The following is a 15,480-nucleotide window of genomic DNA, read 5'->3' as shown; positions in this document are numbered from 1 at the left end:
TTTTGGGTACTAAGTGTTTCTGTTACATATCCATGTTCTTGCTGGGAAAGGGAACATTTAGCTCCAGCTTGTAATATTAAGGCCAGATGCAAAAACGGAGTAAATTCTGTATAATATGAGCGCTCTGAACTGATTTGAACATTTTGAGTAAAACCTTGAAGCTTCACCCAACTGGTAGTTCCCATAAGTATGATGTTTTGAAACATGGCCTGAATTATGTGCTTTCTTGCTGAATAAGTGTCTGCTTCTCTAACCAACCCTAAGACCCATTTTTAAGGTCTGAGAATGTGCCCTTGACAACATTTCCCCCCTCGTCGCCCTGGGCCCCTGGCTCTGGCCATTAGGGAGATTCCTAGTCTTCCTTAAGCAATGACAGGTGAAGTGGAGCACAAAATCCTAAGGCCTGCTATGGGCCTCAATAACATAAGCACCTCTAATTCTTAAAGACAATCATCTTTCCATTACCACTTCTATCCATTAACATATATGACAGACAACAGATTACTAGTGTTTGAGACTTCAACCACGCAGTCTATGACAGAGGAATACAGACACAGAGCCATAATTCTTTCTGCGCACTGACTAAGTAAAGCATGGCACCAACACTGACAAACACTTTCACTTTCAGTTGAGGCCAATGCAAGATAAAAGCTGGCTAAAGTTGAACATTCTCCGTCATTAAAGAAGAAGCTTGTGTATCAGTTTCCTTAGTGAATAGATTATGAATTTGAAATTATGTTTCAAAGTTATCTCTCTACTCTGCCTACCCTGTGAAATACATATAATGTAATGACACTTGGTTTGTCAAAGGACATGATATTTGAAAAAGAGATGAAGGAATGATTTATCTATGGCCAAATGGTTAGCTATATGCATGTTCTCTCCTCTGGTGTTGCATTTTTGTTGTGAGACTGAATTTAGCATAGTCCTAATAACATAATCCCATGTCAAAAGTAACATAATTGTTCATGTAAATTAATTTTTTTATTAGAGTGTACAGATTAAAAATCAAGGACAGATCCATGCATAACATGGAGATTATTTGAAGCTGAAAATCTTGTTTACAACAATCTACATGAAACAGTTACTTCACTGCGGTAATTATTGCTCCTGTAAGTAGATTTATTAAAGCACTTTGTCATTTTATACATGACCAAGTTACCATGCATTAACACAAAATAAATCACTTGTCGAGCAGTTAACACAGCTTTAAATCATCTTGTAATCTGATGTGTTGAGTTCCTCATATCTAAAGTGGTTAGCTTTAAAGTGGTAGGATTGAAAACAAATTAATATGAAAGACAGATAATAACTGAACTTTGTTTCATGCTAAACTGGGAAGCTAGTTGTAGGTCAAAGAGAAACAGTGAGAGGTGGAAGGTGTGGCGAAAATAGATCTATTGTAAAGCAAACTGTTCTGATTAAGTAGACCATTAAGATACTATGTAAGTCCTTTTGAAGGACACATGCGCAAGACAGGTTGAAGAGCTTTTATCTTTTCATAATAACTATCAGTTAGATTTTTCAAATGTATTGTATGAGCAATACACGTTACCTGACAGACTAAATGGCATCATGTGCTAGTTTTTCCCAGTTAAACCTGTAAGAGCTTTCAAAATATGCTCAATATGCAGTTTGTATGTGGCCTATGTGAATCTACTCCACTTACTGCACAGTGCACACCACAAGGAGGAGGAGAAGAAGAAGAAGACTACAGCATTCAACTATTGGCTGAAAATGAACACGTGACCGCTGGACAGGAAGTGTTGCAGCCCGAGCGTGATATTTGTTTACAACGGTGAGTTGCTCCTCGGCTCCTTGCAGGGGCTGTATTTTTTGACTGATGATCTTCACAAAATATTAAGAACAGAAACCGTAGAACGGATATTGCTGTTACCAAGTGCATGTCATGTTTATGCCGTATTCATGGTAAATGCACCCGATAAGAAGACTTACTAGTATGCTAACACAGGTAACGTTACCCTTCACGTTACAGCGTCATGTGTCACTCATCATGCGTAATCATTAAACCTCTTTGTAAAAAAGTGCAAAGCTAATCTCCATGTTTGTGTGCAGGTACGAATGTTGGCTCATTTTGTGGTGAGTTAACATTTGCTAGTTAGCCAGCTGGTGAAGAAGCTAACATGGGAGTTAAAGAAGACACTGTGACCTCTCACAATATGCCTCTCAAAAGATAAGGTATGAATCAACCCATTGTAAAAAGACAGTGTTTCTTTATTATGCATGTTCGCACTTTTTTATAACACACGGCTGTATCAGCTGTATAATATGGCGGTGTCTCTCTGCACTCACTCCCTCAGGGACTAGGTGATGATACAGAATGACCTAAGACCCGCCACATCATGGCATTGTCTGAAGTTTATTGGGATGGCCAAATACCCCTCCCAAAGCTCGCACCAGTCCAAGCCAGGGTCACTGTTGCCCTGGTGGCACTGCTGTGCTTCATGAACAGTCATGACGGGGAGTTTGTGTTTGATGATTCTGAAGCAATTATCAACAACAAGGTAGGTTGTTTTTTCCTGCAGTAATGCAAGCATGTTCACATTTGAAAAAAGAACATTGATGTAATCTCTTGTATTGCAAAACTTATATTGTTTTTATTACATTGCCTTTGCAGCATTAACAGTGGCGTTCTGCACATTTTAATGTCAAATGTTATGTTTTTGTTCCAGGACTTGAAACCAACAACACCCCTGAACAACATCTGGAGCAATGACTTCTGGGGAAGCAACCTGAGTAGCAACTCTAGTCACAAATCCTACCGACCTCTCACTGTCCTTACATTTAGGTAAGGACACATATCTACTGTATGAGTGCAAACACTAATGATAGACCAAAGTTACCAAAAATATACTTGTTCCTGGTCAGCTGTCAACACTTAATGAGTGGTGCCTGTTATAGAAGTGCTGTATTCCCCTAGCAATTTAGGAAAACAAGGACTCTGGCATAACAACCTATATTTTGAACTTCTTACAGCTCTCCAAATACACATGATTTGTATATGATTAATTTCAAGTGCTTCTAAACAAAGCAAGTAGTTGAATGGACATTTCATCTAACTGCACATTGATTTTAAAATTGTACATTCATTTGTTTTGAGGTTAAAAAAGCTCAGGCTGGCAGTGGGTATGTCTGCTTTTTTGGCCTTATTCAGTTGGTTTTCCATTTACAGCAGTCTGTGCAGCTGTAGTGGTGCTTGCTTATGACCTAGCTGCCCCATAATATGCAAAGGCTTTTCCTAATTCCTTTAAACACTTGCTTAGGCCCTTGGTGACAAAGTTGGTGGTTTTAGTCCTGAATGAGCAGCTAAGTGTGCTCTGTGGGAAAGGTCAAGGACTGCGTGGCGTCGTCTTCCTCCTGACACATATAAGCTGCACATATTCGTCAAACTCTGGTGCAAGGGTAAGCATTCAGTTTGTCACAGGTAATGACGTTCTAGTCACTGTGGATTTTGGAGGGATCACAGAAGTAAGTCATCTGTCTCTCTGCCTTTCACCCCAGATTTAGCTGGGGCCCTATCAGTCCACTCTCTCTCTCTCTGTGTTTGTAGGGGAAATAAATGGGCCTTGGTGCCACTGGTGCGGCCCGGTCAATTCTGCTAATGTCCTACCTCAGGTTTTGTTGTGTGCAAGGTTCCTAGGAGAGTCTACATATGCTGAGTGCGCAGACCTGTCAGCTCCCTGTGCCCACAGATACTTTCACGTGGATAGATTTAGCCTTCATCCACGTTAACACTGTGGTTGCATTTGACCACAGGAGAAAGACAATAGTGGGCTAATTTTAAAGCAGCTTGCTTTGCAACGTTTAGCTCCATTTAGGGAAGCATTTAACTCAGGGCTGCCTAGGGGTTCGAATGACCTTACTTTGACAAAGGTGACCACGATGCTGCCCTCCTCGTTCTCTGTGTAGGTGGGAGACGTGCTCAGAGGCATCACAGAACATGTGTATCAGTAAACACTGGTCTGAGTCTAGTGCTGCATGGAACTGTTGCAGGTTGTCACATGGATAAGTCTCTTATAAGGACTCTTTTCCCATTCTCTCTTACTGCTTAATGAAGTCTTAGTGAGGTGCAGATGTCAATTAAGCACACTTAAGATAACTGTGCTATCCGCTGACAGCACCAAGGTCACTGTCCTTTATAAAAGTTCCTACAAATACAACACACCTTTCCACACTTCTTTTTTTCCCACACTGCCCTATCACTGCTTTCACTTAGCTCTTACCACCCTCAAATATATCTGTACTTTCCTAAATCTGCCATTCACTTATGGTCAGGTATTTCCCTCTCTTGCTCTTGCAGGTTGAACTACCTCTTGGCGGGAGGCTTGCACCCTGTTGGCTTCCATGTGCTGAACATCATCCTCCATGCTGTCATATCTGCCCTCATGATTGACATGTTTGCTATACTGATTGGTGGACTGGCCCATGATGAGAATGGTAGGATACTGAACAACGCTCCCAAGACCTCTCTGCTTGCTGCCCTCTTGTTTGCCGCACACCCCGTCCACACAGAAAGTGTAAGTGGAGTTCAAGTTGAAAAAAAATATGTTTTGTTTATTTATATTAAGTACATCCTCATCCTTCCTACATGCAGGACGGACTATATTGTTAGTACTCAAAGCAGTAGAATAATTCTCTAATGTCAGTAGAAGATTTATACTGTATGGTGCATACTGATTCACATTTACAATTTTGTTATCTTTCTTTATATCTAGAAAAAATACAGCCATATCTGAAGTCGGCTGACACAAAAACCAAAGCTGTTTTTAGTTTGAACAAAATCAAATGCTTGTCCTCTCAAAACTTTTCAGACAACCCAGAGAATTAAATAATGGTGTCATAAAAGAAAATGCTGCAAAGATTCACTAATGAACAAATACAGCAAAAAGAAAAACAACATACTTTTTTTGACACCGTTCAATGTTTCAGAAATGTTTCAAAACATTGTTTTATAGAAAAAATAAGCAGCATGCTGGACGGGCTTGGAAGCTCTTTTGAACATTTTCTCTTTAAGTAACACAGTATGACAAAACCTGACATTGTGCAACTGTTGCCCTTTATAGAAACATAATGTGTTTTTAACATCAATGTTTTTATGATTTATCCTCCAAGCAATTTATATTTTAATGTGCAATTTATTTTCAAATTCATTTTAAAGATGTTATATTATATTGCTTCAATAGATTTCCCCTGCATATTCTCTCACATGTTGCTTTGCCTTCCATTTCTTTTAACACAGTATGTAGCAAATGGACCATATAACACCATAATTGGCCACAATGCATTTAAAAAATGTTGAAATGTTTCATTAATCATGGTGAACCAACAACACTCACACGTGTTTGAACTCATGACACATCAGGGCAAGTAGAAACAGTCATATTTACATCAGCTTATTCCCCTTCTATATCCTGATGCACCAGTTGCCAAATCATGTTGGCTCCAAATCTGGCTTTGAACGTGGGCTGGGTCACAACATGCATGTACAGCTCCTTGAGACAATTCACTGTTTGTGCTTTTGGGCTACATATACACTTTTATTATCAACATGGATGCCCTACAGCAGCCCATCATGGCATCTTGACATGCTAGTCGGGAGGTTTTAATACTAAACATGCAGTGGTTCCATGCCAAGAACAAAAGCCTGGTCTCAGCTGGCAGTGCAGGGCCAAGGTGCGAGTGGTAGCACGGCCTGATTATTAGTTGTGTTGGGTAGGGGTGTTGAAAAATAATCGTTTCTACGATGCATTGCGATGCGGACGTGGACGATTCGGTATCGATGCAGTGACGGAAGATAATCGATTATAGCGTAGTAATTTTCCGGCCGCGGCTTTACTATAACGTTTTTTTTCTGTCACTTTAATATCAAATCGGTCGGTGACGCAGAGATCAGGGAACAGACGTGACAGCAACACCAAACACGGAGCAGTCTGCTTTATCCACCAACACAAGAACACCAGTCCAGAACCAACAGAAGGACCGGCTCTGAATCACTCCGTGTCGCTGCGGCTCAGAGACACAGGGATTTATGTTTTTCAAAAATAATCGAGTTACAATCATGTCAGGTTTTTGGTGGATTTAATTAAGTCTTGGATTGCAGAGTATGAATGTCCTCTAGCAATTTTCAGACGATATATACAGTACGTGTGTAAAGTTTGTGAAGGAAGGAGGAAAAAAGCTTCCGCGATCACCGTCTCCTCTCCGTTCCTCCAAACCCCGCCCCCTCCCTGAAAATAATGAGTGACAGGCTGATAGTGAACCGATAGAAACTTTATTATTCACTTAATCACTGAGATATAATGAACTTAATCTCATACATTCATGGGATTTATGTAACAGTAAGACAGATAATGTAAGTGTGTACTCACATGCAGTATTTTTGTTTGTATATTAATTATGCTATTGTAAATACTCCTGTTGTCTGCTGTGTTCGGACTCAAGTCCTGTGTGTGATGCCACATTCAGGACATTCAGTGTCCTTTTTTTAACAGAAGACTGTTGCTAGAAGCTGCAGCTAGACTGCAGAAGCATTATTTTTTTGTTTTTGAGGATGGAACAACTTCACACACAGATATAGGGAGGCTAGACCTATACAATTCATTCATTTTGGTTTATAAATTAATGTCAAGACATTTATGTTATTGATTTCTGAAGCACTTTCTAAATAATAAAAAGAGAGTTCATATGTATTTACTGCATGTATGCATTGATGAAAAATAAGCCATGTGCAGTAATATAGAAAATTGAGGATGCAACGCATTGGTATGCATCGGGATATCGAATTGAATCGAATCGTTGACAGGATAATCGTAATCGAATCGAATCGTGAGACCAGTGAAGATGCACAGCCCTAGTGTTGGGATGCTTATTAACCAGCCAGCACGTGTGTGTTTGCTGCAAAGCCTGGCTGGAAAGCAGCATTCCCCCTCTCCATTCTCTTTAATCATGCAGGTCAAGGGCTGGGTGAGACCTGGGGGGTGGGAGGCAGGCGGACTGTTGGCTTAGGCCCACTGTATGTATCAAAGCAGGCAACCCCGGGATGCCTACCATACTGTACCCACACACTGTAAACAACACACACACCTACAGGTGGTAATGCTGGTAATGAGAGATGTTTCCTATCTCTGTTAATAATCTTCAATTAGTAACCGGATGCCCTGTGCAAAATAAGTGGTGTGATGTAAGGAATGTAATACATCATGTGGAAATTAATGAAGGGATGCATATGATGATGATGATGTTTTCCAATGTATACTTGGTAGAGAAACTTCTGCCTTTCATATCGCATCTTTAATTATGTTGCTCTTTATGTTTATTTTTCTCGGTATCACTAGGTGGCTGGTATAGTGGGTCGAGCAGATCTTTTGTGCGCTCTGTTCTTCCAGCTGTCTTTCCTCACCTACTGTAAAGCTTTCAACCGAGGTATTTAACAAGTTTGATTCTTCATGTACACTTTAATAGTGCACTTCAAAAGCCTGTCCATATCTGCCGTAGTGTCAGAATCAAACATCGTGGAGCTACTTCTTTTTAAATCCATCTGTTTGAACTCATGCAATTTGAGCCCTAACTGTCCGTAACGGGCTTGGTTTCGGCTTTGTGTTCACAGGGAGTGACAGAGATGACAGGTTTTCTGTCCAGTGGGTTGTGGTCAGCCTCTTGCTGTGTGCTGCAGCGATGCTCTGTAAAGAACAAGGCATCACAGTCTTGGTAAAACAAATATATATTTATTTATTTCAAAGCCATTTTGTTGTGAGTTGATGATTTTATCAGATCCAGTAAGAACAATGTTAAAAGAAAATCCTTCCAAATTACACATGATAAATATAAATATGTTACCACCTAATGAAAACACCAATTGATGTCTTCTTGTTCTTCTTGCTCACGTGAGCAATGTCATGTTTTTCACATGTATGATAGGAGCTAAAGATCCTTTACTTTTGCTGACCTATATACATTTTAAATGCCGTTTCTGCTTCCTCCTTCATGTATATTCCTTCAGGGCGTAAATGCAGCCTTTGATGTCCTTCTGATCTGTAATGTTAATGTGTATGAACTCAGCCAGAGGCTACTCCTCAGGAAGAACCCGCTCAATGTGAGTTACAGTTTATATACCCCCCCCTCTCCTTTATGTCATAAAGTATGCACTAATGTCACATCACATACATTTTCTATGTAAAGCAATATGATTTTGACTGAATTGTAGTCCTGAAATGGCACTTACAAGTAACTACGAAGCGTGGATATTTATCTGTCAATGACATGTGGTTATATTTTCTGACAGGTAAGTGAGATATTGCGAACGGGGTTGCTTACACGATTAGCTCTCATGGGTCTTGGAGGACTCTCAATGCTCTATGCACGCTGGAGGATCATGGGAACAGGACCACCAGCATTCACTGAAGTAGACAACCCTGCCTCATTTGCAGAAAATATATTTCTAAGAGTAAGTATGATTTTCTTCTTGAGGTTATTTAATGTGAAAAGCATTATTTAATCACACACTAAAGCTCGACACAATTTGATCCTCATTAGAAATACGTTAGGATCTGTGTTACAATGAATTGTCCAATGAAAGATAGTGATTGGATTTGAAATGCTTTTCTTCTCATGTTTCCTTACTCTCTCCCATTCTCCACCCCTCCTGTTCCTCTTTGATTGGCAGATAGTGAACTATAATTACTACTACTCTCTGAATGCCTGGCTGCTGCTGTGTCCCTGGTGGCTGTGTTTTGATTGGTCCATGGGCTGTGTGCCTCTCATTAAGTCAGCCACTGATTGGAGGATGGTATGGCTGCTGCTGCTCTGGTGCATCCTGATAGGCTTGATAAGCCAAGCCTTATGCTCGCAGGACAGCCAGAGGAGGAGGTAAGCGAGAACAGCCATCTCACCCTCGCTGTAGACGAGAGGAAGTACATGTTGGCCTCTCCAGACTCACACTTGATTATGAAAATTGTACCATGTCTACTGCAGTGTGACCAGAGCTCCACGTCTCGATTGAGTTTTAAAAATTCTCTGTTGGTTTAGAGACATACCAACGAGTGTGTGCTTCACAGGGAAAGTTTCTATGTTCAGGATGATTTTTGGAGTAGTTTTTATTGAACCTGAATATTTTATCCTAACTTAATTCTTCACCATACACTGCCCTTTTTGAGTGTCATTGAATGTATATAATCCTCACTCTATGTCCTCTTCCTCAGGACACTGACCTTGGGCCTGGTGCTGCTGGTGGTCCCTTTTCTGCCGGCTTGCAACATCTTTTTCAGGGTGGGCTTCGTCGTTGCTGAGAGAGTTCTCTACCTGTCTTCAGCTGGATACTGCCTGCTGCTGGCCTACTCTGTGGGACACTGCTGCTGCCGCTGGCCCAAATACAGGGTAGAGCTAAATCATACTAAGATAATACACTAAAAACAGGATTCCACACCCTGTTAAACCTCAGAGTGTAATATGACAACTCAGTGACCCTTCTATTTATACAATCTAACAGGTCCTGGTTTCAAACTTCTTATTTCACCACCTGTTTAGGCAGCTTTATTGATTCAGTGATGCAGAGCAGGTACAGGCATGAGGAATGACTAATGACTCACCTATAAAGGGAAGATAACAGCAGGTGGTGTCCATGTGTCCCATAGATATATTTGCAGGCTGTTAACTCTGAGTCACAGATAATTGATTTTTATGCATCAAGGCTATATTGATTAACACTATATGTTAATACATGTTGTCTTTTTCTGTTTGTTTCTTTCCTTTCCCATTCAAGAAGCCACTGTGTGTGTCGGTGCTCGGACTGTTGTGTGTGTATGTAGCTCGCTGTGCTCTCCGCAGTCACCAGTGGCGGTCAGAGCAAAGCCTCTTCACCAATGCCCTGTCTGTCTGTCCACTCAATGCCAAGGTAAATCTTTTCTTTTTCACAGCATTGGTCAATACATTGAGGCCACACAATTCAAGTCTCTCTCTCATGCCTTATCACTTATTCCTCAGGTGCATTATAATGTTGGTAAGAACCTGGCCGACAGAGGAAACTCTACTGCTGCTATCGCATATTACAGAGAGGCAGTCAGGTATGTCTCCTCACAAGAAATCAGCTGGATGTATAATGGCAGTACATGTGAGTGAGGGCTGAGTCGTGTTAAGTGCATTTTTCTGTGTCTTTCAGCCTTCATCCTACCTATGTCCATGCTATGAACAACCTGGGGAACATCCTGAAGGAGAGGAATGAACTGATCGAGGCGGAGCATCTGCTGTCCAAAGCTGTTTCTATTCAGTATGTCGCCCAAAATAATCTACTTTTTGTTACAGACCAGACCTTCATTTAATTGATTCCAACATGGAATATCTTTAAAAAAAAGCTCCCTTCTTATAGCATTGTATTTTTCTTATTCCATGCAGGCCTGACTTTGCAGCAGCTTGGATGAATCTGGGTATAGTTCAGAACAGCCTGCAGAGGTTCGAGGCAGCAGAGAAGAGCTATTGGAATGCCATCCGCTTCCGCAAGAAATACCCAGACTGCTACTATAATCTAGGACGCTTGGTGAGACTCCAGGGTCTAATCATGGTTAGGCAGTGCTGCTTTTAAAAAAAACAGAGTCTCTCCTTTTACAAACGGAAACTAGATTCATAGTCAGTTTAATGGTGCTCCTCTACAACCAGGACTCTAACATGTACATACAATTACACATATACATCTGTTTGGGGACCGATACATCAATAAAGGAGAATTTTTATAACGATATTTCTCTCTTGTCTTGACAGTATGCTGACCTGAACAGAAATGTGGATGCCCTGAACGCATGGAGGAACGCAACCGTGCTCAAGCCAGACCACAGCCTGGCATGGAACAACATGGTCATACTGCTGGACAACACTGGTACTGACAACATGGGTACACACACATACATGCTTGTCGTACAGTATAAAAATGTGTAGTGATTTAATATAACCTTCACACATGAAGATTGGAACCTGCTATACCTATTCGAGAGTCTTTTTAAACCCAGATTGACACTTTGTTCATGCTACTAAAGAATGCTTCACATCAAACATATTATAATTAAGTAATAATAAATATAAAATGACAAAATAATAAGCTTTATCCATTTGTGAATTGGTTTTCATGTATCAGTCTCTTTACTTTGAAAGATCTCTCTGTTGTGGGTGCAGCTTGTTTCAGCATTAACAGCCAAAAATCACAGCGTTGTTATTCTGGAAAGGCAGGAAATCTAAATAGCCAACAAGATTAGACCGGAAGAGCAGGAATCAGCAATGCTTGAAATTTATGTATTAAAGCTTTGTGTTGTGAGTTTTGAAGGCACTCTTCCCTGCCGTGTGGAGAATGCTCTGATTTCCAAACGCTCGAGCCGTTTTGTCAGAAGCAGCTCCCGCGGGGGCGGAGTCTCCCAGGAGGGCACTGGAACCGTCCAATCAGCGTCCAGTATGTTCCTGATCAAACGTGGGCAAGCACAGCCAGAACAGCGCCCCCTCAGAGTCCCCCCTCCGCATTTGTTCCCCAAATCTGACATAAATAATTCTACCCCTCTCCCCTGTTCCCCACCAAACAAACAAAAAAGAGAGAAAAGAAGAACAATAGGTGTCATTTTCAAAAAGCAAGGAATTGGGAATATTCTTTTCTCTTTGTTGTTCACGACCGCTCTTTTGTTTTGATCATTACACAAACAAAAGGAGGAATCAGTGTAGATTCAGGCGCTCAGACACAGTCACACATGTACTCACATGTTGGCACGCTGTGTCTGAAGGGCACAGGCCATGACTCAGGACGTGACGGCCATTGTCTTTCTGTCTGTCTCTCTTTCTGTCTCTCTCTCTCTCTCTGCCTTTCAATTTCTGGCCAGACATCAGACGGGTCTGTGACAGAGATCAATAACCCAGTGGGCCTTGTGTTCAACCTTAATTAGGAGACTAAACCGTGGAGGGGGAAAAACTCTCCTCTAGACACTGCTGACAAATAAAATCAGATTCTCGTCTCAGCAGCTCTTATTATAGTATTATAGTTGTTAAATGTGTATGAATGTTAACACAGCCGTTTAGTTTACCATGATATGTAAGTCACACTCATTTTAAGTGTTTGTACATCCAAGCTGTATTTGTAGTGTGTGTGTATTGACATATGTTGGTCCTTGTCTGCTCTGTCTTTAAGGTAACCTGGGTCAGGCTGAGCTGATCGGCCGAGAGGCTCTGAAGCTCCTCCCCAACGACCACACTATCATGTTTTCATTGGCCAACGTCCTGGGGAAATCACAGAAATATAAGGTCAGTCACTGTCTTAGAAACATTTCAACACAGAATATCTATATATTTATATTGATGATCTTATTACGAACATGTCTTCCAAAAGTCAGTCATAGTTATAGTAATAATAAAACAGTCTTTTTTCTTTGTCCTCAGGAGTCTGAAGGCTTCTTCCTCCTTGCACTCCGGATCAACCCAAATTCTGCTAGTTGCCATGGCAATTTAGGTAAGCTACTTGGTTGTACCACACATTTTTTACAGAGTTCATGAAAGATTCTGGGTGATCAAAAGATAAAATAACAACTGTGTTTGATAGCAGAAGCATTATTTTGCAGCCTACCTTCACCCTTTTATGAATGGCTGTAAACCATCACAATGGTTGCTCCTTCTCAGCTTTAATCTATTTTTCCTCAGCTGTTCTGTATCATCGCTGGGGAAAGCTAGAGCTGGCGAAGAAACACTATGAACTGTCTCTAAAGTTGGACCCTGAGGCTCCTGGGACCAGAGACAACTACAAAATGCTCCGACGCAAACTGGACCAGCTCAAACAGCCCACACCCTGAGGGAGCCTATTGGGACCCCTGCCTGCCGTAAAACACATTTTTACATTGTTCCACTTATTATAATTTACTTACCATTTAGAAATAAAGAACTTGATCTGTGTATCAGGCTCTTGTTTGGTTTTATTGGGGGAGGGGGGGGTTAATATGTGTCACAGTTGCAGGTTGTCCTGTTGTAGCTTTTACTATTATTCGAGACTTTTTGAAGTATGAGGCTGTTTGTGTACCAAGTATCTAATTTAATTTCATGGGTATGAAGTGTTTATAGGCAGGTGTGCTGGATGCCTGAGCTGGTTACATGGTCGTCTGCGCTGTGCTGTTATGTTGCTTCGTTTGAAGGCCATGTGGAACTGATCCATGGTGAACCCCATCCTCTTTTCATCTCTTACCCTGTGTTGTGTCAGCTGGACGGAGCACCATGCATCCAGAGAATCTGTTGTAAATTGTATTTGATTTGGCCCTTTTTCAGGTTCAGTTCCAAATGTCCCTATACTCAAAAGCAGCCATAGCTTGGACCAAGAAATCAATCTGCGCACAGACACAATGTAGTCTTTATTTAAGCAGTAAAAACACAGCTGAGTGTCGCTGAGAGGCTTCAGCTGGTTACTGCTGACTGGTGGGCTAATGTCGTTAGCATGTTTGTTTTTGAATGCCCGTCTCTTTGTTCCTGAGTGGGATGGCACCCACGAGCTTCTGAACCCCCTTTACCCTCTCCTGCTCCTAAAAGCCTCTGTAGTTAATAGGAGAAAGGTGTTTGTGCCGGGAAGTTTTTCTGAAGTGTCCGCGAGGAGACGAGGGGTCAGCTGAGACAGGAAGCCCATGGCCGGTGCTGTATGAAAACAGCTCTATAGCACAGAGCCTTCAAAGGGAGAAGGGGATGATCTCCCCGGGGACCATGCATGCACGCACACACATACTCACACACAGGCCTGCTCTTCTTGAAGAATGCGGCTGAAGGAAAAGGCGACCCCAGTGTGAAACATCAGTCAACAAGTGTGCACCCGGGGTCAAAGTTCAACGCACTCCTATTTTTTCACCTGCTTCCTACAGCTTGAAGAGAACTTTTGAAGCTCTGGCGGGCTGGTATGGCTTTGCTTTCGGGGCCGCTCAGTTTGTTTACACATACAGTACAATACACCAGTTGATGCTTTGATGCTTGGAAGATGTTACTGATACGCACGTCGGGGGGGCCCACAGGACACACGACCATCGATGTCCTCTCTATGTGAACTCCTAAATATGCAACTAATGTCACATGATGAAATGTCCTTGTTGCTCAACTGTTTTTATTTCCGCTGCTTTGATGTAAAGAATCCATGGTAGATATAACTGGAACCACAACAAATAGCCTTTAAGGCGCGCACTCAAGTTATTGTTTCGTTAAAGATGGAGTCTGTTTCAACAATGTTAAGGTCAGTACGGTGAAAGGGCTTCATGCTATGGAGCGAATGCAGACAGAAGAAGATCAAAAAGCTTTGGATAGGGACATTCCAGACTGAAAGATTTCCCCTCACATTATTTTTGGTCATGCAGTGTAACATGCAGTGCTGCTGATGTACGGTTGGCTGGAAAACCATCAGGAATTCGCTTTATGTACTTACGGATCCATTCTTTACTTTCTGTGTGATCTTTTCATTGGGTGCCTGCAGCTGACTGTCTAGCTGCACAGCTGTGCTGGCACACCAGTGGGGGAGCCCACTTTTATCATAATCATTCTTTGAATACCTTTCATTATCATAAAATATGTGAGTATTAAAGGGATGGATTCCCCGGCCCCGCCAACATCTTCATTACCCATTCTGACTGACAAAAACCTGCTGTCCTAGGGAGTGACATTAATAAAAGATGGGATACTAAAGCCTTCTGAAGTCCTCTCCTTGTTCTCTGGGTTTTCACTGTACACCTTTTACCTGCTTGGATGCTCCATCACAATGATTCAACAAAATCAACTCTCAGGAGGGGTTCTCTATTGTGTTCTACTAATCACACTGATGAGTTTTGATCATAGTAATCAATGGATTTGGGAGAATAAAGTCTGATTGTTCACAGCCAAAATCTGAAATGCTAAAATCAACAAACGTGTTAGGAAAAAAAAAAACATTGTCGTCCCTTTGTTGCAGCAGCATATTCAACAGAAGAACAAGAGGCAGGGGAGCACTAATTTGAACCCACGGAGGGTGTTTTGGAACAGTAGGTGTGCTATTTTGCATCTGATAAGCACCAACAGCCACCCCCTAACAAAATAAAAAAAACACCAAGCTTATCCAAACTGCTACAATGAAATATCCATTAAATATAGCCGCAGAGGGAATACATTTAATGGGCACCCTAAAATTGAGTGACAGTGCCTTTTGAATGTATAATCATAGCTGTATTGTTGGGCTTTTTGGGAGGTTAATATACCGCAGTGTTGTTTCATTGTATATGTTGAAAGACTGGATGCAGGCGGGGCATATTGAAACACACACACACACACACACACACACACAGACACACACACAAACACACACACAGAGACACACACTCACAAGCATACCGTACATCTGTAGGAGTGGCTTTGACAGAGTTCTCATCAATGTGACAGGATGTGATCAAGGGCAGTCCTGTGATGTGTCCGCTGGGCCTCTGCACGGCCCTCACTGTCCCTCCTTCCCAC

The 15,480-nt window shown here is 41.7% G+C and overlaps 1 protein-coding gene across 2 annotated transcripts; it reads left to right on the top strand.

Moving 5' to 3' along the window:
• Window positions 1–1,713: 1,713 nt before the first annotated feature.
• tmtc4 (transmembrane O-mannosyltransferase targeting cadherins 4) lies at window positions 1,714–12,927 on the top strand. Of its 2 annotated transcripts, none has more exons than XM_010784760.1 (19): window positions 1,714–1,798; window positions 2,077–2,199; window positions 2,322–2,525; window positions 2,694–2,809; window positions 4,322–4,538; window positions 7,356–7,443; window positions 7,628–7,728; window positions 8,021–8,113; window positions 8,303–8,464; window positions 8,684–8,886; window positions 9,219–9,393; window positions 9,779–9,910; window positions 10,000–10,079; window positions 10,175–10,282; window positions 10,408–10,549; window positions 10,771–10,885; window positions 12,173–12,285; window positions 12,421–12,490; window positions 12,679–12,927. In XM_010784760.1, exons 3-19 carry the CDS (start codon window positions 2,364–2,366, stop codon window positions 12,825–12,827), a joined length of 2,226 nt encoding a protein of 741 aa, XP_010783062.1. In that variant the 5' UTR covers window positions 1,714–1,798; window positions 2,077–2,199; window positions 2,322–2,363; the 3' UTR covers window positions 12,828–12,927. The 2 variants fall into 2 exon arrangements, with proteins under 2 accessions (XP_010783062.1, XP_010783056.1); XM_010784754.1 differs by lacking the exon at window positions 1,714–1,798 and adding an exon at window positions 1,805–1,972.
• Window positions 12,928–15,480: the final 2,553 nt, after the last annotated feature.

This window comes from Notothenia coriiceps, unplaced genomic scaffold, assembly GCF_000735185.1.
Source record: "Notothenia coriiceps isolate Sejong01 unplaced genomic scaffold, NC01 NC01_scaffold00000724, whole genome shotgun sequence".
In the NCBI taxonomy this organism is placed as follows: domain Eukaryota; kingdom Metazoa; phylum Chordata; class Actinopteri; order Perciformes; family Nototheniidae; genus Notothenia; species Notothenia coriiceps.
The sequence above is the reverse complement of the archived record's forward strand: the minus strand, read 5'-3'. Positions and strand labels throughout refer to the sequence as shown.

Excerpts from the sequence above, each read along its gene's own strand:
- tmtc4 (XM_010784760.1), top strand. The coding sequence starts at position 2,364 with ATGGCATTGTCTGAAGTTTATTGGGATGGCCAAATACCCCTCCCAAAG. Across the intron at positions 7,444-7,627 it reads CTGTAAAGCTTTCAACCGAG|GGAGTGACAGAGATGACAGG; the intron begins GTATTTAACAAG and ends TTGTGTTCACAG. Across the intron at positions 12,286-12,420 it reads GGAAATCACAGAAATATAAG|GAGTCTGAAGGCTTCTTCCT; the intron begins GTCAGTCACTGT and ends CTTTGTCCTCAG.